We start from the raw sequence: 24,446 nt of genomic DNA on the forward strand, positions 1-24,446 counted from the left end.
TTTAAAATACATGTTAATTAACAAAGATAAATAATAAAAGAGTACAAATGGCAATTAACTAGTAAACAAGCCTGAAATCTTAAAATGTTGCCACGTGATTTCCCGAACACATGATATGTTAACATGTGACCACTATTCAGATTTACCGTAAATATTTGGAGTATGCTTGCACATCATGCACATACACTGTGCATTTCTTTACTTCAAATAAAATCAATAATTCATGCTGGGAGCCAAGTAACATTGTCTGCTCAGAGCAGATTGGTATTTTATTTTACTTGAGAGCATAATAGAAATACATAAAGACGAATAAGGCGCCATGATGGAAGGTCAGGTCGGGTATCAAAGGTTATTATAACTTAAATACTGCTTGTATTTCACACCTTGCCTCTGTCACATAATTTCCTTCATATTATTGACAGCAAGTCCTAATTTTGCCTTTGCTATTGCAAAATGTCATTTCATATCAAATTAGTAGACTTTCTTTGAAAAAACATATCACTGCTGCCTGATGGGAATACCCGTCCGCCATTTCATTAAACTGGATCGTTTTCGCCTGTTTTGTGCCCAGATGTATTGGGGGCGCGCTATACTCTCATTGAACAGGCAAAGTTCGCAAAACTAACAACGTTGTTATTTGCCAAACTCAATTAACATGATCCAAGGGGTCGAACATGAATTATTCATTACGAGCTATAACGGATCGATAACTGGCCTCACTTTCTAGCTAGTAAACCAGCTGAATTTTTCATAGATTTTGCGTTGATAATAGAACAACCGTGAATTTAGTGTCACCCCCTTGATATAACGACCAAAAGATAAATGACTGACTATCATTGAGGACTAAGTTCCGCAGTCTAGATAAAGCTGAGTCCTATCAAAATCAAACAGGAAACAATTTCGTGCCTAATTTTAACACCGGGATTTTTTTTCAAATGTATATCCAAGAACTATGTTTTTATTCAACATTTTTTATTCAACATTACTGAAAAAAAAGTTTTTTATTTGACCGAGAATTTTCAAAGCAAAAACGCGTATTTCTGAATTGTGCTGAGTTCAACATGTATCGACCGACTTTTAGCACGACTATGCGTAACAATTCGCAAGGGAAATGTTACATGTAATCCGATTATCATTGTCAGCTGGATCACTCTTTTGAGTTCTGCACCACGATCGATATGATCGCAACACAAAGTCTATGGCATTCAACGCCATTTATTGTTCTATTGTGTCCCAGCAGCTATGTCTGCCATTGAGGTGTAGCATGCATGGGTGTAGAAATGCATGAAATTGGATGTAGGGGTGAAATTTTAAAGTTGATCCAATTATTCGCCAGCGAAGTGTTACGTGTAATCCGATTATCACTTTGTCTATTAGAAGGAAATGAGCGTATTTATTTGCCTTCAAAAAGGTGCGTGATCCAGTTACCAAGGAGTTATGTAACCACTCCACTTTTAATCCAACTGATCTCTAATTTTTCCTTTGGTAAAGATAAATAAATAAATAAATAAAAAGCCCACAAAAAAAACTTCAAGAATTGTCAAATGTAGGCCTATATTCGTAGTTAAAAAAAGACCTGTAAAACAAACATGGCAGAGAAAAAAAATCTAAATAGTGAAATACTGAACAGATTTGAACTTCATCGATTCTCGAAGTCCGGCGTTTTCCAAACTGAGCTAATGGGGTTCAGACATACATTTGCAGGTTGAATTGTTCGTATATAGGTATGTTTTGAATAAATAACCCATGACCCCAGTATGAATAGAACAAAAAAGAAAGAAAGGAGAAAAAGAAAAGAAAAGAAAAAAACAAAACAAAATAAAGCAAATAAAAAACAATAAAGAAACAAAATGAAAAACAAAGATTAAATTTATCAAGAAAAGCTCAAACCCCAAAATAAAAATAAAGCAACGGAAAAGTTTATAACGAGCCTCGAACTCCTGCTCAGTTCGTTCTTCTTAAGATGATTCAAAGTCTGTCGCTTTACCAACTGAGCTAATGTAGTTAACACACAAATTCGTAGGTTTAATTGTTCGTATATAGCTATGTGTATCGATGATTTGCTCAAAACCCTTTACACTTTTGTCACTTTTGTGGATGGCGCTGTTCATTTTTTTTTTCGTTTCTGCACGTTTTCAAAAGCCCTCGATAGTAAGCACATGTGCTAACTATCGAGTGAATACGGTATACATTTTCACGTCAAGATGCATCCATTGCTTAAAATAAGGACTTAAAGCAATATTATAACATTTGTTGAGGAAGACGCCCTCGCTGAATTTTTAAAATTCCTTTTTTACACGATTAAATTGTACATTATCAAACCAATATACCCTGCAAAAATCAAGACTCTGGGTGCTGTAGTTTTGTCAAAATCCGAGATTTTGAATAAAACGCCGGAACCGGCGCTTTATTATTACAATGGAATTATTAGTCGAACGCATACACGATGTTCATAACACACAGTACGTACACGGCGTGCGGGACGGTGATATACACAACAAAGGGTCGTACCACAACATGACCGAAGGAGTGGTACGTATTGGCGACATGTGCGCTGGTAGTAAATTCCAATTTTCTTTGCTTTGCCGTAGTTGTTCGGCTCAAAAATAAAAGGGATATATCTGACAGTAAAAGCTAACATTTTATGACAAATAAATGCTTATCTATTTTGTTTGAAAATATTATAATATGGCTTTAATTACGAATTTTTCTAAAACTTGGTCCAGTCGAAATCTAGACTTCTCCGTAGTCCACTTGCTAATTGTGCATACTCTGGCTATTACAGCTTATTACATTTTAAGCTTAAAACTCCGATTCAATTATTTGTGCACAATTGATAGATTTTCACATCTGATCTTTTCAGTCACCCTACTCCCTATGTTTGTTAGCTTCCCAAGTGGACTACTGACTTTGGATTGCGGTTTACATGCTTAACACGGCTGTCTATGAGCTTCTATGGATGAGATTGTCGGATTCCTGGCCTACTAAAAGTGGCCTTGAGGTAATGCATCTTTAAATGGATCTGGCTTGTGATTTGTCGCCCAGATATCGTGATTGTTTAAATCCACCGGCACGTACCATTAACTAAACATGGTACACATCTATCTATGTAATGCGGCGCTTTTGTGCTGGCGCGAAAGTTGGTGGATGAACGTACGCATCTAGCGCGTAGCGCGTATTGTACCACCATGCTTAGTCTTGTGGTTAGATTTGATTGATAAACAAATATGATTGACAGTGTGTTTTAGAGAACGAAGTCTTGGGGTAAAGTTTTGCTTAAAATTGAAAGTCCATGGTCGATATTTAATTCGTAATAAACTGGCAGATTCTAAAATTAGAATTGTTCAGTATTGAAGTGTCATTATAGTTATGCCATTATGATATGTTGCATTCAATAATATAAGCCTACGTATACTTAACTTTTACTGTCACAAATATAATTATATAAACTTTTTCATAACCATTTTATACTAGTATTTTGATGTAATAAATATCAGTATAATTTCGAGTTCACTGAATGCGTTCATCATGATTAATAACATATTTTTATTTATCAAAAATCGACTATGGCATAGTCTAGTCGAAATCTGGCACATTTCACTATGTGTGCCTGTTGAATCCTTGTTGAATCGATGTTTTCTCATATAAAACACGTTTTAATTTGTTTTTGAAGTCCCAAGGCATGTCAGAGAGCTTAAATAGGACAAAATATTTATCCTGAGTAAGCAGTTCGACATTTATACGGAGAATATCCAAAATTACAATATGATGCTTACTAAAATTTGGCTTCAGTTCTGGAACCATTTCCGACTTACAAAATCTGTACTTGCTTTAACCAACCAAAAACCACATTTTGATGTGATGATGGAGGTAGAACTTTTTGAATGACCCTCGTAGTACAGGGTGTATCAAAATGATTGGTACCGAAGACTTCTCATTTTTTGCCGAATTTTTTTACTATTTTTTGTGCTAGTTTGTGGTTAATTGTTTAAATATTTGTAATTATAGTAGTTTTATCTTCTCTAAGAATTTTAGATCATAAAGATAGCACATTCTATTCAGAAGTTACATGATTCTAAAGGAAAGTAGGTGTTTTTACACTTTTCATCGTAACGCTGGATCAGTAGCGCACCATTTTCAAAGCTCTATTTTACTGCAAATACCTTGTGAGGATGATATGTTGAAAATCATGGAAATATTTAATATTTTCCTTGCCTATTTCTTCATTCATAATATAAATAAATGTTATAATCAATATTTATTGCTTGAGAGTAATATTATTGACTTGAATAATTTAGGTGGGGTGAAAGAAGTTTGTGTATCAACACCATCCAGGGCGGTAATTTAAATTGTATTATTGAGATTACTAAGTAGATGGTGTGGCAGAATGGCTATAGACTGTAGACAGTATAGGTTAGTTTAGACCTGGTAAAAGTTATTGGAATGGCTCCACAGTATTCCACACTTCAGTGTGCATTCATAGTTAAGAATCACTGGTCGACACGAAGCTATGGAGAAGTGCAGAGAAGATTTAGGAGACAGTTTCTAAGAGCAAGGCGTTTCCCATGCAAACATGCTACAACTTGCAATGCTTCAAAAATTTGATATGGGCAGTTACAGAATGGACCCATCCCAGATGTTAAGTTCTTTCAAGATAGGGCTTCACCTCACACTGCCAGAGTCGTAAGGCAGGTACATTTTTATGTATGTATACTGAGGTGAGATATTGAAGAGTATGTATGCAATAAATGGTTCAAGCAGTGAACCTATTCATCTTGTGTTGTGTAAGTCAAACCATGATTAGGTCGATCTTCGTTTAAATGACAATAGCTCCCAGATGCATCAACCTATCAACTTCAGATTAATAGATCAATAAGTTAACATATGCCCCTTTCTATTTATAGTACCAAAACTATATTAATTAGCAATGTCATATTTTTTATATATTTTTGAAAATGTCACATAGCCCGGTACCAATCATTTTGATACACCCTGTACACCCACTTTTTTATCAACCAGAATATACTTCTTATTTCAGGTTTCAGTTTCAGTTCCAATAACGTATGGTGGGGTTTCTGGTCTTCTCTGTCTTCTAGTAGTGTCTCTTCGTCTTCTAGTAGCTATAGCAGTAGTGACAACTGTCAAGATGGATTTCAATGTGATGATGGTCTTGAATGTATCCCTGGAAGCTGGAGATGTGATGATGACACTAACTGTGCTGACGGCAGCGATGAGGAAAACTGCGATAGTAAGTGAATACATGCATTTTCATGGATTATGGGAAGGCCGGGTGCAATAGCTTCATTTTTAATTATTGTATAGGTATCTGTATAATATCAATAAAGGTTATCCACGTTACCCATGTGTGACTTCCAACAAAAAGCGATGGTTCCCGTGGTATTCTTCATTCAAACCAAATCAATGCACGACCTCGGAGTTACTTGCATGACTTTGGCGGGCTATTTTGAAATGTCATAGTTGCACATACAGGTACTTCTTTTGAAAATCCTATTAGAGGTATAGCAGTCGCTGATAGGATATGCAGCTTATAGAACACGGATAACTTTTATTGCCGTGTGCATGTTAAACCTAAAAAACACTGTGTTTTTGGCCGAAATAGGGTAAATTTGCACAATTTGCGCGCTGGACCATGGGCTAAAATTGTCTAAAAATGAACATTCTTCGCGTGCTTCTCGCGTAAATGCCCCAGTCATACCACCAGAAAATATAATCGTCCGCTGCTGCATTTTAATGCTTCTTCCGCCACCGGAAAATAGGCGCGACGACAGAGTTCACAGGCAATGTTGAAATGTTAGGTCACTAGGATAAAACGAGGGTCATTCAACAAGTTCTACTAATATAACTTTGGTTCTGTATTTTAAACTCAGCATGTGTATAATACGCATGGTATCATAAAGGTGGTCTTGTAAAATAACAATTTCCGACCGGTATTTCTGCAGCACCGCTTCCCAAACTACCGGGAATTAGGTATTATAATTATTGCTGTAAATCCAATACTTTTATCAATATATTACCCTGCATCATGTATATTCTTTTATGACGCAATAATTATGAGCCCAGAGTGAGGGTAAAATTATTTTGGCCAATCTCAAAATGGGTAGGGGAGCCGTTTAAGAACATTTTCTAGTTAGTACCTTTTTAATTTTTAGTCAGGTACTATAATTATGTAATTATTGCGAGCTCTGGTCTGGCCGCCTGGGTAAGCTAAAATCATTCCGGGATGGCGGGGAAAGTCAAAACTTGAAGATGAAGCAAAGGTCTAGCAAGATTTCTAATTAGCTGCTAATATACACCGAGTCAGGATGTTTATTTTGATGTTGAATATTTGACTATCACCGTCAAATGTTCAACTTTCGTATTAGTCATTTTTTTGAAAGAATCCCCACTCATTTATTTTTATCGTGTAACTATTCGTTTGGATGAGATAAACTTTGAACCGACAATAATCTCATCACAATGAATTGATTCCGTTCTATTTTAAGGGGTACTACACCCATGTGGTAAATTTGTGACTATTTTTGCATTTTTCTCACAAACTAATTACACACTGGTAACAAAAGTTCTGTATATTAATGGGACAAGGAATCCAATTATTACACTGAAATTTCAGTGACTCAAGACAAGCGGTATAGTATATATGATAGGAAACGAGGTACATCCTAGCGGTACCTTATTTCTGATCATAAATAACAAACCGCTTGTCTTGGGTCACTGAAATTCCAGTGTAGTAATTGATTCCTTGCCCCTATAATATACATAACTTTTGTTACCACTGTGTTATTATTTTTTGAGAAAAATACAAAAATAGACACAAATTTATCGAGGGGTGTAGTACCCCCTTAACAAGTAACTATTCAAATTGTCAAGATGTCCAACTTATTATTTGACAAGATTACCCATTTCACTTTGACTAGTTTCTGTTTTGCCCCCTCTGAGAAGATAACTACTCAAACTTGATAAGTTGGGTCATTTTTGACAAGAATCTATTCATTCTATAATAATGAGTATCCATGTACCCGCAATAGAGGTTGTGCATGAAATTATTGATTGGCTCTAAACAAAAAGAATTTGAACCGGTGTCCTTCACCGTAATCATGGCGCATTGCAGTCCATTCAATCAAATGTTGTCAACCTATTTGATCGTAGTGCATTTGTATTGTGTATGAGACGAACTGTCGCGGTAGATTGCAATCATGCTTTGGTTGAATGCATTTGAGAAGTCCGCCATACTTACGGTATGATAGGTCATATGTACAACATAATAAATAATAATAATAAATAAGCATTTATAATGCGCCATTAATCTAGAAAGTTAAATCTAATCCAAGGCGCAAAAACAGTAACAAGCAAGAATACATGAATACAGAGCTACCAAAAAGTATAGCTGAATAAAACAAATCAACTATCCAAGTTGTTAGTTCTATACAATTTCAAACAAAATGCGACCAACATGAACCAAACGAATCCTTATGATACATGTACATGTAAAAACAAAATACAGAGCAGTATATAACAGCTGATATAAGCATGATAAATCAAACATTACTTGACATACGCATTATTGAAAAGTAAAGTCTTGAGTCCAGATTTGAACTGATCAACAGAAATTGATTGTCTAAGATTATAGGGAAGCGAGTTCCAAAGTTTTGGTGCAACCGTAGAAAAAGCACGGTCTCCCGGAGAATAATTAGATCGCGGAATTGTTAATAAACCTTTGTACGATGACCTTAGAGTGTGCGGGGTTGTGTATGGAACGAGAAGGTCAGTGATGTAGGATGGTGCAGTGTTGTTTAATCCTTTCCATGCGAGAAGAAGAGTTTTAAATTCAATTCTTTCACGTACGTTAAGCCATTGCAGATTCATAAGAATGGATGTGATATGATCATATTTGCGAGTTGAAGTTTCCTAAGCTGTTGTTCAGTAATTTCATTAAGTAGAACATTTCCGTTGTCCAGAGGATGATTTAAGCACTACCACGGGGTCAACTTGCGGTTAGCAGGGGGTGCGTGAGTGAACATGACACCACTGCTCGCTCACTGCATAGACGTGCATGGTTAAATTTGAATTTGGACCATGGAAGTATTACTTCCATGTTTGGACAGATATATTTACAATAAAAAAACATTCAAAATGTTGGTCGATTTCACATTTTATGTTATCTACAGAAGGTGTGATTTATCCTTCATGCATACATCACTTTTATTCTGAAATCGACCAAGTAATAATTACACACATACAATTCTAAAAAACATCTTTTGCACAGAATTCAATGGGATTTGAAAAGTAAAGTGGCAGTTGAAACTCTAGTGATAACACTTTTACAGTGCATGATGGGGCTTCCTTAAAGGAAATCTGTACCATAAACTAATCAATGGCTAATATAGTTATATACCCCTAAATTAAACATACCAGACGGTCTATATGAATTTCGGAATATTCCTAACAAAGAAAAACACTTTTAATCCTTCGTGTCTGCGATTCATGGAAGCCGCCATGATAGCTGTTTGCGAATCCTTTCTGCCACAAGCGGTAGTGTAACCTTTCACACAGATCCGCGGCGAGTGTGTGTTGCTATGGCATTCGCTACTCCCACAGCGAATTTTGGTTTTTAGTGCTGTTTTTACTTTTCGTTCTCAAAAGACATTGTTGATCATAAATATTACTTAAAATACATTTTTTATGTTCTTCTGTAGTTTTATGGGTAAAAATTGTCGCGTTTTCTTTTGAACGAATGTTGAATCTGAACTTTGGTAGTATTCGCTTCGTGTCACCAAAGTTCACGAGGGACGAGGCTGGTGGCACGGATCTCGCTGGTTTCAAAATCAGGGTACCGTTACAGCGTAATAAAATACATCGGGTATCAATATGGCCGCCACCATGGATTACAAACTGATCGCTGATTGTCGTAAGGAATTAAGAATTTCTCCTTTATTTGGACGTATATAAGCTTGGGACTTTTACTGTTTGTCGTTTTTATTATTACTGCAACTATATAGCCATTGATTAGTTTATGGTACAGATTTCCTTTAAATCATCCACTGTCCGTTGTCCGTGAGGTAATGAAAGCGTGAAGAAGTATTTCGGCAGTATCATTTGACAGAAGTTTCCTAATACTACGTAGGTTCCGGATTTGAAAATAAGCAGATTGACACACTTTTTAATATGATTGTCCATTGACAGTGTGGAATCAAGAAGATAGTGAAAGATCCGATTTGAATACTGTTACGCTGAATCTTATTCACACCCTCAAGTATGTTGAATTCAATTGAGTTTGGTGAAAGACCTCGGTGAATGACCTCGATGGGTCATTTTGAAAGGTAATCTGTTATGTCCCCATCTGAATTGTTTCCTATGTCAGATTTGATGGCAATTGAGTGTGGTATTTCTAGAAACTTTTAACAATGGGAACGCAAATATCGATTCTTTGCCCTATTCAACTTTTTTTGACTCTCCCTGTAATAACAAATAAAATAATCGCAGAGTTGCATATTTAGTAATATAACTCTTAGTCGTTGAACCTCTCTGAGCTAATTCAAGAGAATTCATGCGTAGCAAATATTCAACAAAGTGACAAATCGGTATTTGGTAGCCTGCCAAACTCATAACGAATTGTGATCTGGTTAGTTATAATTCTCATCCTTTTATCTAGACGCTGGAGATACTGGACATGGTGTACGCGTCTGTCATGAAGATGAATTTGGGTGTATTACTTATTTGCGTGCTGAATATGATTGTGTACCAAAAACCTGGCTATGTGATGGTGAAGCGGACTGCACCGACCACAGGGACGAGATCAACAATTGTACATGCGACTTAACTTACAATTTTCAATGTGGTAGTGGTGAATGCATAGACAATTATTTTGTGTGTAATCATGTTAATGACTGCCTAGATAACAGTGATGAAACGAACGATGACTGCAGAACAGGTAAGAAGTCCCCAACAACAGTGGCGGGGCTACAGGGCATTTCCCCAATATTTTTCTCGCCCCAGTTTGCCCCCTCCACTTTTGAAGGCAAAACCCCCCCAAAATTACGTAAAATCCCGAAAAAATACTGGTGCCGCCACTGCCCGACAAGTCTGATTTTCAGCTCACATTTGTTCTCATTAGCTCACAAAAATTTGACGCTCCAAATTGACCTATTTCCGTGAAGATAAAACATATGTGACGTGTCATGTCAAAAGGAGACACTTTTGGGCAGGATCGATGGAGAAATAGTCAAAAATCTGCCCGGGGGAGATTTTTTCACAATTTGGGTTTGTTGCGAATTTGTGATGTTATTATTGTTTAAAATATTGTCTTATAGTTTCAGACCGTAATATAACTGGCATCTTGTATTTTTGTTGTCTTTTTTCTAGGTAATTCCTACTCTCAACATTGTCAATAATATTTTTAAAGACCGATATCTCAGTTTCCAATTTTATAATACCATAACTTGCGAACTCAATATCTTCGCTTAGGAATGTCCGATTTCATTGGGGAAAACAGCATTGTGGAGCAAAATATCTCTATATTTAAGATATGTAAAAACCTCAAAATTGATAACCTGCCCAAAAGTGTCTCCTTTTGACATGACACGTCACATATATTTGACGACCTGAGCACAAGAAGACCGTAAGTTGACTTGGCCTCTCAACATGTATACACTAAAGTTATGTATAGTTTCTTAAGGTTTTATAATGTTTAACACATGTTCCAGGGTGAAAACATCATGAAAGGTTGTGAAAGATTTGTTTTGGCCCCTGAACATGTATAAAACATTACCAAACTATACGAAACTATACGCAACTTTAGTGTATACATGTTGAGGGGCCAAATGGACATTTACGGTCTTCTTTGCGCTCAGGTCTTCATATTTGTTGTAACCACAATATCAGCGTTTCCACACTTCCTCAAAGATACCTGCAAGGAAGAAATTAGGATGTAGAAAATTGGGTAACTTGGCGTATAGTTCTTGTAAGCTTATTGCTTTTTGGTGTTATTTCTGCCACGTGCACGTTTCTACAACATGTAAAATAGAATTATATATAAAATATAATATATATATATTCTCAAAAGAAACGATTAAGGGTGTACTACACCCCTGTCCAATTTTGTGACTATTTTGCATTTTTCTCAAAAATCATAGCGCATTGGTGACAAGTAAGATATGTATATTATAGGGGCAAGGACTACAACTACTGCACTGGAAATTTTATTTCAGCACAGACAACAGTTGTGGAGTTACAGTCAAAAATAAGGAAACCAGTATTTGATCAATAAATCAATAACTACTTGCCTTGAGTCGTTGAATTTTCAGTGCATTACTTGTAGTCCTGGCCCCTATAATATACATATCTTACTTGTCACCAATGTGCTATAATTTTTGAGAACAATGCCAAACTAGGCACAAAATTGGTGTAGTACTCCCTTAAATGAAGTTTAACACAGCATAATTCACTTAGTCACACATCACAGATGAAACCAGACCGAAATGCGTCGGAGCTCAGTCTTATAATACAGTAATATAACCCCAAAACTACGCAAAGTCACATTCACACAGAAATGTTTTCAAATAATACATGGATGCATAAAACGGTATTTAGTAAAAAAATATCGCAAACTAGTCTGGTTACCCCTTTAACATGCTTCCATGAAAAACGAAGTAGTTTTTTATTTTGTTAAAGAAAAAAATGAACCTGGCAGCTATTATAGATTGGAACTTCCCGCAATAACGATTTGGCAGGTGTAAAATGTATTTAAAAAAGATCCATTTGAAACGCGCATGTGCAGTACTCATTGACTAAGACCACAAAGAAAATAAAGATACTATTAACTAATTTTGTACAATTATTTTGGCGCAAATCGTATTTTATTTAGTAACCCAACAGTCTAAATGGGCTTGTATTTCTAACACGTATTTCGCTGTTATTTTCACAAACTCAATAATCTTGAGGTATTTCAAGTCGTCTGAAATTTGATGACAAGACTGAGATTTGGACGGATATTATATATGTGAAAGTAGGGAACAGAGATGTAATTTTTTGCGTACCGCTGTTTTAGCATACTGTCGTATGATGATTTTTGGGCAGGATGAGTTACATAAACTTTCAAAATCTATGAATGAAACTCTATATATTCACACAGTTTTGAGATCATGGCATTAATTAGTGTGATACGACATGGTTTTATGTAACACACCCCTAAATCTTCATTCTGTGTTTTGTCATATACAGTCGTATCATGATACGTCGCCACAGCGTTACAGGAAGACTTGTTACAACTGTATTCATATCGATTCAGGCGATCGGAAGGAATACCCTACAATATCGTGTAGTGGAGAAAGCTTCTGAATCATAAAATGTTATCTGTCCTTTTGTTACAGGAATTACCCCAACAACAGCAACGGCAACTACAAATCCTCCACCAGTCAATCCGAACCTATGCACTCTTCTAGGGATCTGCGATACTAGATCCGGTCCAGTGTCAGGAGACAACCCGCCAGTTGATGTTCCACATGTCAATCCACCAATTTACGATACGCCACCAGTTGATGGTCCAATTTACGATACGCCACCATTTGATGGTCCAATTGCCGATACTCCTGGTTTACCACCATTCGATGCTCCAATTGCTAGATCTAGACCAGACGGTAAATGTATATGACCTATGATATATGACCTATGATGTGACATTCTTATATTCAGGAGGTAAATTAATACAGCGGTGTCTATGGCAGACTAAATAAAAAATAATTGAAAAGTTAACGTGCAAAACCTTGTGGCACCTGTATTGACCCTAACAAACCCGAGTACTACAAAACACTGCAAACAACTTTACTGCGCGTGCGTGCACCCACGGGATGTGATGACGCAATTGCCCTAAGTGATATATATAGGCACGAATTCGCTGGCCCGTCTAGCGTAAGACCCGTGTCTAAGTGTCGGCGGCCTTGTGCTTGGCATGCGAGGCGTCTCGGGTTCGAACCCCACCAAGAGCAAACAACTTCTTTGTTTGTTTGCTCTCTTTATTCCTCCCTTTTGTCCCTGCCAGTCGCCAAAAAGTCCTTCGGGGGTTAGGGTTAAGCAAGTTTGATAAATTTTTTGGTATGAAACCAAAGTTAGTAAAATGTCTTTTGCAATGCATTAACAAATCTCAGACCAACAGAGGGCGCATCAAATGTAATATTACTCCATTATTTTCTTGACATTAATCTATATATGATCACATAAAGACTGCACTTTATCTTTCAAACCACACACTTGCTGCGCTGTCAATTATTAATTGTGATAAAAATTGTGACATTGTGTACAGGGACGTCAGATACAGAGAGACAATGCTACGTGTGCCAAGATTCAGAAGTTTACGTGCCACCTGTTGCAATACCTTCATACCCAGGGAGTCTATATTCATCATACGGATGGAGTTCCAGTGACCCAGTAATTCCTATCAAAGGTAAACGGGGAGCTGAAAGGGACGGTGCGGATACACTACCACCTTGTTCTGAAAATACGCTTAGTTCGTGTGACGGAGAGTGCGTGGTAAGTGGTATCTTGACCTACACCATGAGGTGAAATGCTCAGTGGCGTAACCAGGGTTGGTATCGCCCGGGGCACTAAACAAAATTGGCTCCCCTACCCTCACCCAACATGCCCAAGAATATCTTAGACGCGAGCTGGGAGTTGTGACGCCCAGGGCTAAGGATACATAATGCCCCCATTCTTGAAACAATTGCGTGCGGAGCGCGTATATTTTGGGCAAATAATATAGGCCTGCCACTAATTAATGTTGGTTACTAGAAGTTGAATATTGACCTTAAAATGTTCTTTTAGCTGATTTTGTGCTGAAATGCGCGAAAATTTTGACTTTCATCGCTTGGAGGGGCGCATAATCGATGCTGAATTGGTCACGTTGCCCCCCGCCCTCTAGTTACGCCACTGGAAATGCTCTCAATGTCAGTAGTGTAGTTGATTAGCCACCTTTCAACAATCATGGCTCAACACATTCAAAGGTCATTCTGTCAATATACAAACATATTGTGGTTATAGAACTGTGCCCTGACAGATGAGCATGTTTGAGATCAAAATGCCACCACCACCACCACCATCATCATCATCATCATCATCATCATCATCATCATCATCATCATCATCATCATCATCATCATCATCATCATCATCATCATTATCATCATTATCATCATCATCATCGTCATCATCATCATCATCATCGTTATCGTCATCGTCATCATCGTCATCGTCATCGTCATCATCGTCATCGTCATCGTCATCATCATCATCATAATCATCATCATCACTATCATCATCATCATCACCATCATCATTTTCATCATCATCATCATCATCACCATCATCATCATCATCATCATCATCATCATTATCATTATCATCATCATCATCATCATCATCATCATCATCATCATCATCATCGTCATTATCACCATCAACATCTCCATCATCATAGGCTGATCCAGGATTTCATCGTTAGGTGGGAAAACCCTCATGTAATTTCAAAAGTCAAATCCGAAACCTCATACATATGTATAAAGTGGGCCCAATATCAAAACTTCATATGTGCAATTTTGGTTAAGCTTAAAGAAAATGTTCCCATATACCTCTTGATACCACCCTGATTTTGCACGACGCTAATTGTGTCTTATGGTATATGGTTTGTTTTTACAAGTTTATAAAAGGTATTCTTGACGGTCATAAGGAACAATCTCTCCTAACGCAGCGTCAGTGTTCGACTAACTTGGAAAAAGAGAACCCTAAGTTTTCCTGTGACGATGTAGTCAGCACTCCAGAATTCCAAATTTTGAACGCATTTTGTTGTAGCGATGACTTATGCAATTGGGAGGAGGCGATACAAGAACGTAAGTTCCAATTTTCAAATTATTGTCATATCCATATTGACTGGTTACAAGGACCCCTTTATCGTAATTACGCCAATGAGAGATAGGGAAAAATGTCCACGTCGAGCTGAAAGTGGTTTACTCACGTAGTCAATCAATCATAAAGGACATGTAAGAAAGACATTATAGTGCCTACGGGGTTAGTGTTTGGAGCTGGATGCTTGTCTGATATGTTCGAATCTTTTCCAATATTTCACGACGCGACAGCAGGCATAATACGAGATTAAGGTTAGCAATTATTTTAAACTGTTGCGATTTGGTAGTTCACAGCATCTTGCGAATGGTAGTGAGCTTTGGTAAAATTGCATTGATTATTTCATAGTAAGTGTGTAGAATAATGCAAATATCACTGATATAATATAGGTCCTGTAGTTCTTGAGTTATGTTGTAAAGAGGACTGAAACAACAACAGTTTTGTAAAACGTACATAACTCATTAATAACAATAAATCAGGCAAGTTTTTAAATATATGATTTGTAGAATGAACTTTTGCAAAACATCAAAGTGCTATTTTTTAATAATATATTGATTTAAACAATGAAAATCGACCAACAAAAGATCGCGTCGCCTTAACAGAACGGTCAACTGCATATCCGTCAATACACGCTTTTTCAATGGGAAATGAACTTTGCTGCTTGGATGATTTGAAAAGCGTGTACTGACGGATATGCAGTCGACCGGCCTCTTAATTGCCAATTGTTTCTCACCACAGCTCCTCAACTAACCCAGTGTTTTGCATGTCAAGATACCGTTGAATACGTACCTGAAACTGACTATTATGATTCGATCGGAAGGAGTAGTTACAGCAGTAGCTACAGTAATAGTGATTCCGATGATATAAAGAAAGTAGGAAAAAGACAGGCCGGGAACAACCTTCCTTCATGTGCTGAAGACACAGTTGTCATGTGCGACGCCGAATGTGTGGTGGGTATGATTAAAAAAGAGCCCTAGTGATGACTTCAACAACTCTTCCTATACCTTTTACAGGAGGAGTCAACCGTTGTTAATCCGTGATGAATCAACACTTTGCCAGTAGCGTATACTCGAACGCAACTTAATAGAAGCGCGTATACGTGATACGTGTAAAATTTGCCATGCCTGGAACTTGTGCGTCGCATGTTGTCTTCATTATTTTAGAGGAAGCGTCTAAACATTGCCCTTTTATTCTGCTATCAACAGAAATTTCATCGATCTTCTTGTAATGTTGTAAAATTGAACATTCCCATGAAATAATCCTGAATTAGACTATACTCGTATTTAGCTTCATTTCGCTGTTTAAAGGGATTCAATCATGTTTCACCGTTGTTCATCACCGATTAACAACTCGTGTCCTGGTATATTTTAAAATTTTCATTGATTGTGGGCAAGCATCAGGAAAACTTACTGTATGAAATTGGCCGGAAACGTGAATTTTTCCGGAGATAATGCAGTTTAAATGTTTTATATTAGATTAATATTATTAATTCGACATTTCTAAGGAGAAATATACATATTCTTAGAACCAAATTGTGTCCTGTTTTGGAAAAATTGCTATCGAGTAGTAGAAATATCTTTTTATTTTCCTGAAATTATGAAAGATGAGTTAGTCGTCTGGTGCAGTAGTTATTTTCACGCCTTTCTAATTCTAATGATTATGACGTTATTATGATTGCTGATGATTATGATGGTGGTGCCTGAAGTCTGGTATAAACTCTGTGTCTCTTTTTATTTTTGTTAAAGTTTGCTAAAGGTATTCTTCAAGGTCCTAAAGGACAAGTTCTTCTGACACAGCGCCATTGTTCATCATATTTGCAACAAGTGGAACCCTTATTCTCGTGTGATAATATACCTGAAACTCCTGGGTTTCAAATATTGAACAATTATTGTTGCTCAGATGATTTATGTAATTGGGAAGAGGCAGAGCCAGAACGTAAGTCGTCCCCAGTTAACCAATTAACCTATTCAGTAAATCCAATAAGCCTTTGCGAGTACACCTGAGATGTCGTCATTTGTCATCAGTGCGTGTCACGCCGATGCGCACATCGTTTAGCGAACATAGTTACTGCGCATTGCAAGTCGGAAAAATGACGACATCTCAGGTGTACTCGCAAAGGCTTATGGAATTTACCGAATAGGTCAATCTCTTTAGTGCCAACTGTCGCTCCATTCTAATTCACGATGTATTCCTGATGCATTGTGGGACCATTTTGATAAATCTTAGTACAGCTGAACTTTGACATATAAGGAAAATGTTTGTGCTTACAAAATATTATTTTAAATAATGTATCAAATGATTAAATTGGTGACTCCGTTTGTAATTTGATCAATGGATAACGCAAGCAACACAAGTCCAAGTAAGTTTAACTGAAGATTTGAGTGCAAGAAGACCGTAAGTCCACTTGGCCCCTCAACATGTATACACTAAAGTTACGTATAGTTTATTAGGTTTTATAATATGTTTAATACATGTTCCAGGGTGAAAACATCATTAAAGGTTGTGAAAGATTTGTTTTGGCTCCTGAACATGTATAAAACATTACCAAACTATACGAAACTATACTCAACTTTAGTGTATTGAAGGGCCAAGTGGACTTACGGTCTTCTTGCGCTCAGATCTTCATTAATGCATTGCAATGTTTTGACTAACATCGTGCTGACCTATTACAGTCAGAATTAATAGGTAAATTTTCACGGGAAAATTTTCTGGACACGTGACACCCATGGGCGCAGACATATTAGCATTATGGAATGTGACCACGAGCACAGCGGTTAGTCTACCAATGTATTTGAATAGGAAGAATTTCATCTTTGCTGCAAAATAAGTAACTTGTCGCAAGTTGATAATATTATGGTAAGAGTTTGCGTAGATAAATTTTTTTCTGTAGGTAGATATTTTTGAAATTACGTTTTGATGATATTGTGAAGAAATTAAGATGGCATGATATTCAATAAATTTGCAATACACGAATTTCCATTTAAATTGCAGCCAAGAATACTATTCCAATTCAAAATTACTAAGACTTGAATAGCGAGGTCACCGCCGGGGGTCAGAGATCTGGCTCGAGGTCACACTCACATTGATGCGCATTGGTCACGTGTCCAGAAAATTTTCCCGTGAAAATATACCCATTAATGTTGACTTACATAAATGGTTTCTCACAACAGCTCCTCAACTGACCCAGTGTTTTGCATGTCAAGATACCGTAGAATACGTACCTGAAGCTGACAATTATGATTCGAACGGAGGGAGTAGTTACAGTAGTTACAGCAGTAGTTACAGTAGTAGTGATTCCGATGATGTAAGAAAAGTAGGAAAAAGACAGGCCGAGAACATCCTTCCTTCATGTGCTGAAGACACAGTTGTCATGTGCGAAACTGAATGTGTGGTGAGTGTGATAATCATACCTTGTTTACGTGACCTTTGTAGTAAAAAAAAGTACGTTTAAGGGACCCTTGGACTATGTTTGCCAGAAGAGAGGTAGAAGGTTAGATTTGAGGGGCATGTGGTAGGTTAGAATGTTAAATGAAAGTTCATACTAGGCCTAGCACCTACGAACATGTGCAGACGTGTGATGATGTTAACCTTGCATGCATGCTTCATACCTAATTCGTTATTTATATGCGTCACACGAGAAGCATATTCAAAAGGCTAGCTTCGGGCGACATCGCAGTAGATGCTGGTAGGTGCAAGTATGAATGCAACATCATCCAAGTGTATAATCCTTTATAATATTTAGGTCCGAGAAGTATTAAATTCAGTAAATGATGTCCTATATACGTCAGTGGAGAATTTTAGTATGCCACCGCATCCGCAGTAGGCATATATGGTACAATATCATTATATACTCGGACAAGAATCCAGAATCAGATGTCTTTTGACAGCAACAGTTGAGTACACATTCTCTAAACGCTGGATAGATAGACAGATTTGCACTACAGACCTTTGTTTCAGACGACGCACACAGAATATTTTGTTTACTACTCAACAAGCATTGCAAATGCAGGCGTGTATTATGATTATAGGCCTACCGTTAAAATACTTAAAGATAATATGCTAGTTGCGCTAAGCAAGAAACTTCTCGTACTTGGCTGATCCTCACTTGATGAAGGTCATATTGATTTATCGTCTGTATAGATGCCTCCCTTCGATCGGTTGGACGTCCAAAGGTCCCGTAAACATATTATACGTAATTCGTATTTCGTTCACCTCGCAGATGAAAAGCTCACGCTAACCGTATTTTGTGACGTAAGGACGATTAGTCAGCACGCTTGCGGCGCTACCACGAAATGGTAGCGACGTCCCTACCAAACTTTATCATAAACGACCGCATTACGAATTCGGAATGCATTGTTTGACATATTGGTTTAACCTATCATGAAAATTGATTTAAAGGTCCGTGACCCGATCGACAGCCTCATCCCCATTTATATTCATCAAAACTGAGATTTTAGTATCAAAAGAAAGATCATATTTTTCTCATTACCGCAGTGAAATTTAATGTTTGAAATATGTGAACAAAAACGTAGTGATTTGTGGTTACCATACCAAAAGTGTATGTAATATCCTATAGGCATTGTTATACACATTTCTGCTTCTCATATACCAAAACCGCTGCAGCAATGCAACGCAAAATTTGGAAACAAATTGATTTAATAAATCTAAGATAGAAAACAGAATATTATGAAAAATCGGACCACGCCATTTTAATAGAAACAGAACGCCTCTTTATCTATTTATTATTGTAATAATGTGAATCGTTATCATTATAAATAGTTTAAATAATTAATTAATCAGATTACAACATTTTGGTTTGTTGTTTTAACTTTAGTATATGATTTTAAACAATATTTTGTAAGCAAACAAACCCCCAAAAAAAACAAAAAACAAAAAAGCAATAGATTGGTCAGATTTCATCTGTACAAAACTTTTACCAAAAACATCCCACAATGCATCAGTAGTTTGTAACGTTGATATCTCTCATTAGAAAAGAGAGGTCCGTCTGTTTACGACCAACAAACTAATGTTTTAAGCCTTATGAACATGACAATTATTCCATTAATGATTGTTATTTTGTTGATGCTATTGTTGATGCTAGGATGATGACGAAGTTACTTGGTCTGGAAATTCAACTAATCTAGAATTGAACATAAAAGTTACAAACATGATATCTCGTGCTAGCAGACGTTTCATTTTCAGACTTATATCTGACCCATCTTAGAATACAGGGTGTATCAAAATGATTGGTACCGAAGACTTCTCATTTTTGCCGATTTTGTAAACTATTTTTTGCGCCAGTTTGGGGTTAATTGTTTAAATATGTGTAATTATAGTAGTTTTATCTTCTCTAAGAATTTTAGATCATAAAGATAGCACATTCTATTCAGAAGTTACATGATTCTAAAGGAAAGTAGGTGTTTTTACACTTTTCATCGTAACGCTGGATCAGTAGCGCACCATTTTCAAAGCTCTATTTTACTGCAAATACCTTGTGAGGATAATATGTTGAAAATCATGGAAATTTTTAATATTTTCCTTGTTTATTTCTTCATTCATAATATATATGAATGTTATAATCAAATTAATTGCTTGAGAGTAATATTATTGACTTGAATAATTTAGGTGGGGTGACAGAAGTTTGTTATCAACACCATCTAGGGCGGTAATTTAAATTGTATTATTGTGATTACTAAGTAGATGGTGTGGCAGAATGGCTATTAACTGTAGACAGTGTAGGTTAGTATAGACCTGGTAAAAGTTATTGGAATGGCTCCACAGTATTCCACACTTCAGTGTGCATTCATAGTTAAGAATTACTGGTCGACACGAAGCTATGGAGAAGTGCAGAGAAGATTTAGGAGACAGTTTCTAAGAGCAAGGCGTATCCCATGCAAACATGCTATAAATTGCAATGCTTCAAAATTTGATATGGGCAGTTACAGAATGGACCCATTCCAGGTGTTAAGTTCTTTCAAAATAGGGCTTCACCTCACACTGCCAGAGTCGTAAGGCAGGGACTTCAGAAACTATCTTTCTAAAAGCATGTGTAAAGCAATTTTATGTTATGTATACTGCAACTGAGGCGAGATATTGAAGAGTATGTATGCAATAAATGGTTCAAGCAGTGAACCTATTCATCTTGTGTTGTGTAAGTCAAACCATGATTACGTCGATCTTCGTTTAAATGACAATAGCTCCCAGATGCATCAACCTATCAACTTCAGATTAATAGATCAACAAGTTAACATATGCCCTTTCTATTTATAGTACAAAAACTATATTAATTAGCAATTTTATATTTTTGATATATTTTTGAAAATGTCACATAGGCCGGTACCAATCATTTTGATACACCCTGTATGCTTATGCAGTCTGGCATCCAGCGTTTACTAAAAACCAAAGCCACCAGATTGAAAGGATTCAAAAACGCACTTACAAAATCATCCTCGGCAATGACTATCATGACTGCTCGTCGTGAGCTTGCTCGTCTTGCCAACCGTACAACCTTCGTCTCAGCAACATATTTCATGAACCCTTTGTAAAACAAACATGTTTCAGAATTCCAACATCCCGTTCATCATCAGTAAGCTCAATTTGGAAACTTGGTGTAATCCTATGCTTCTGCTGGTATTTAACCCCCTCTGCCTGTATAATACTTCTATAAAGTTATTGTGTATGTGTGAATGCCACTTTATTTGTAAAGCCGGCGTTTCCCAGCCTATGCTGCCTGCCTGCCGTGAATAAATAGATAAATAAATAAATAAAAAGATTATTTTAAAAACGATATCACACGGGTCGACGGGATACACGTACTCTCTATTTGAACCAATCGGAGGCGCATAGCAACAACGGGACTGATTCCTTGCAAAATGTAGGATTTAATTTGATTAAACTTGGTAATACTTATGATATTTTTTATTTGAATTGAAGTGTTTAAGAATGAGAATAAATGAGAACAATAATATTGTTTTCAGCCGCTGTTAGTGCAGCTATCGTCTCATATATAAACACGGGCGACATCATTATTTTTGGCGGAAAATAACACGGCTTCGCCTCGTTGTTTTATCTAAAATAATGATATCGCCCGTGTTATACGAGACGATAGATGCACTCCAGCGGCTTAAAACAATACCTTTATTCTCTAAATAAATAATGATGACATTAAATGATGATGATGATGATGATGATGATGATGATGATGATGATGATGACGATTTGGATTGCTTTAATTCTATTTTGCTAAAGTTTATAAAAGGTGTTCTGCAAGTCCGTCAAGGGCCGGTTAGTCAAGTGCTACTGACACAACGCCATTGTGCGTCGTACTATCAAGAAGTGGATCCTAGCTTCTCCTGTGACAGTATACCTGAAGCTCCTGGGTTTCAAATGTTGGATAATTATTGTTGCACAGATGATCTATGCAACTGGAATGAGCCACAGGACGGTAAGTAACAAAGAGCAGGTATTACACTACCAAATACTAGTCCAATAGAGTCGTGTAAAAATCGGCTGCAGAAAACGTTATTTTGCCTGATCCATCTGATCAGGAAAACACTAGGTTTTACGACTGGACCTCGAAGTCAGTGATGTCTGGGGCTAACATACGACCACGGTATACTTGTAGTATTGAACACTACCTATCATAACTAACCCTAATTGTGGCAACAATCAATAAAATTTATGTTCATAATTATATCTTTAACTTAACGAATATATTCATTGCCTGAATTTACTTGCCAAAATTACGCCCTCATTTATGCAGAGCCGGAAACTTTACAATGTTACGTTTGCCAAGACACACACCTGCTTCCAATCGCTGAATCTTCAGTCACGAGCGAGTATGGCTGGAGTTTCACCTCATGGTTTGACTGGTTTGGCAAGAAAAGAAAGAGAGCAGTTGATACTCCGCTTCCTCCTTGTTCAGAGGACACCGTTGAATCATGTGACGGTGAATGTGTGGTGAGTGAAAAATACAAATAAAAGTCTATATACCATTCTACTATTCTGTGATGATCCAACAGCTGAATACTGGCGGGAAGTTTTGTCACTTCCGGTAGCGATATCAGTTGATAGCAGTCTTCAAAAGTGGATCACACACGTGACTTATATTGTAGATCCCTCGTCTCTGCTTATTACTACGCACCTCCCCTGCCTGAACTGAATTGATTAATTAATTAATCCATCTTGTTTTTCTATCACTCTCTCTTTCTAAGATTTTAGACTCCCCAATATAATATGATTAGCCTTTGCTACGTGATCACTTATGGCTGAGCATACTGCAGTTACTGTCCGTTTTCCTATACACAATACACAGTGCTCTCACCATTGACGCGTGACCCCTACAAATGATGTATGTTGGGAGAATTGACACTTGCCTAGTTAACAGCACTGTGTGAAAAATACCCAGTCAATATTTTATTTATTCTCCAAAACTTCTAGCAAATATATTTCTCTAACATGACCTAAAATTACAGCTAGGTTAGATGTTCAGAAATGGTCGCACTTTTGTAAAATATGAGTGAGGGCAAGGCATAGCTAGCCAACTCCCCGTGTTAATTGAATGGAGATTTGACCAAAAATATTGGTATCGGACCGCTCACTTCTGAAGGATGCCACAAAAAACGGTAAAAGCTACATTTAAATTATTCTAAATAGGTTCTAGAAAATAAAGTTTTGTAACATGTCCTAAATTTTTAGCTAATTTAGATGTTTGGAGAGGGTCGCACTTTTGTGTTTTAGGAAGGATATGTAAACGACAGATAACACCAAAAATATGAAGAAATTATTTCCAAACCGTGTTAAGTCAACAATCATTATGTTGCTCATTTTGAAGAATGCTGGTTAACAAAAAGCAGGTCTTTGTCTCATTTCGTGAACAAAAGTACACATACCATTGTTTCCTTTCGTTTCCTTTATAATCGGTTACCCAACTGAAGCTATAAATACCAGCTTTATTGCGATGTCGCACATTGAAAACAGACACTTGTTCACAACCAGAGAAGATCTGATTTAATCAGTTGAGCTGCTTCAATGAGTGTTATCTTGGTTTAATAGCTTTTAATGGGGTTTAATCCTGCAAAGGTCGAGATGAGTTCTACTGTAGACATGACTGCATCATGGTTCGTAAAATGGCTTTCGTATTCTTTATCTTTTGACCTTGTGATTCGGGACCTCTATTAAGAAATTCGGCACGAAATAAGTTGTTTACAGCTTTCATAGCTGTAGTCATCTGTACTGTGTTATCGTTTCACACAACGGATGTCACTCACTTAAAGCCATATTATAACACTTGCTGAGGAGAACGCCCTCAACATTTTTTAATTCTGGTTTTTACACGATTGTAATGTACTTTAGTCAATAAAGATACTCTGCAAAAATCAAGACATTAGGTGGTATAGTTTTGTCAAAATCCGAGATTTTGAATAAAACGATGGAACCGGCGTTTTATTATTACGATGGAAATATTAGTCGAACACGTATGCACAGTATGTACACGGCGTGCGGGATACACATACACACACCCCCCGATGATCGTACCG

At 36.9% G+C, this 24,446-nt stretch overlaps 1 protein-coding gene across 1 annotated transcript in view; it reads left to right on the forward strand.

Annotated features, from left to right (window-relative positions):
• The window catches only part of LOC140139587 (uncharacterized), a 54,659-nt gene that overhangs the window by 23,854 nt on the left and 6,359 nt on the right, over positions 1–24,446 (forward strand). The window contains exons 7-16 of the mRNA XM_072161292.1: positions 5,039–5,248; positions 9,671–9,949; positions 12,387–12,653; positions 13,316–13,542; positions 14,705–14,894; positions 15,646–15,857; positions 16,653–16,842; positions 18,078–18,298; positions 22,156–22,351; positions 22,670–22,866. Coding sequence (XP_072017393.1) covers positions 5,039–5,248; positions 9,671–9,949; positions 12,387–12,653; positions 13,316–13,542; positions 14,705–14,894; positions 15,646–15,857; positions 16,653–16,842; positions 18,078–18,298; positions 22,156–22,351; positions 22,670–22,866 — 2,189 coding nt within the window. The remainder of the gene's footprint in view (positions 1–5,038; positions 5,249–9,670; positions 9,950–12,386; positions 12,654–13,315; positions 13,543–14,704; positions 14,895–15,645; positions 15,858–16,652; positions 16,843–18,077; positions 18,299–22,155; positions 22,352–22,669; positions 22,867–24,446) is intronic.

The sequence above is a fragment of the Amphiura filiformis genome, chromosome 18, assembly GCF_039555335.1.
Source record: "Amphiura filiformis chromosome 18, Afil_fr2py, whole genome shotgun sequence".
Lineage (NCBI taxonomy): Eukaryota > Metazoa > Echinodermata > Ophiuroidea > Amphilepidida > Amphiuridae > Amphiura > Amphiura filiformis.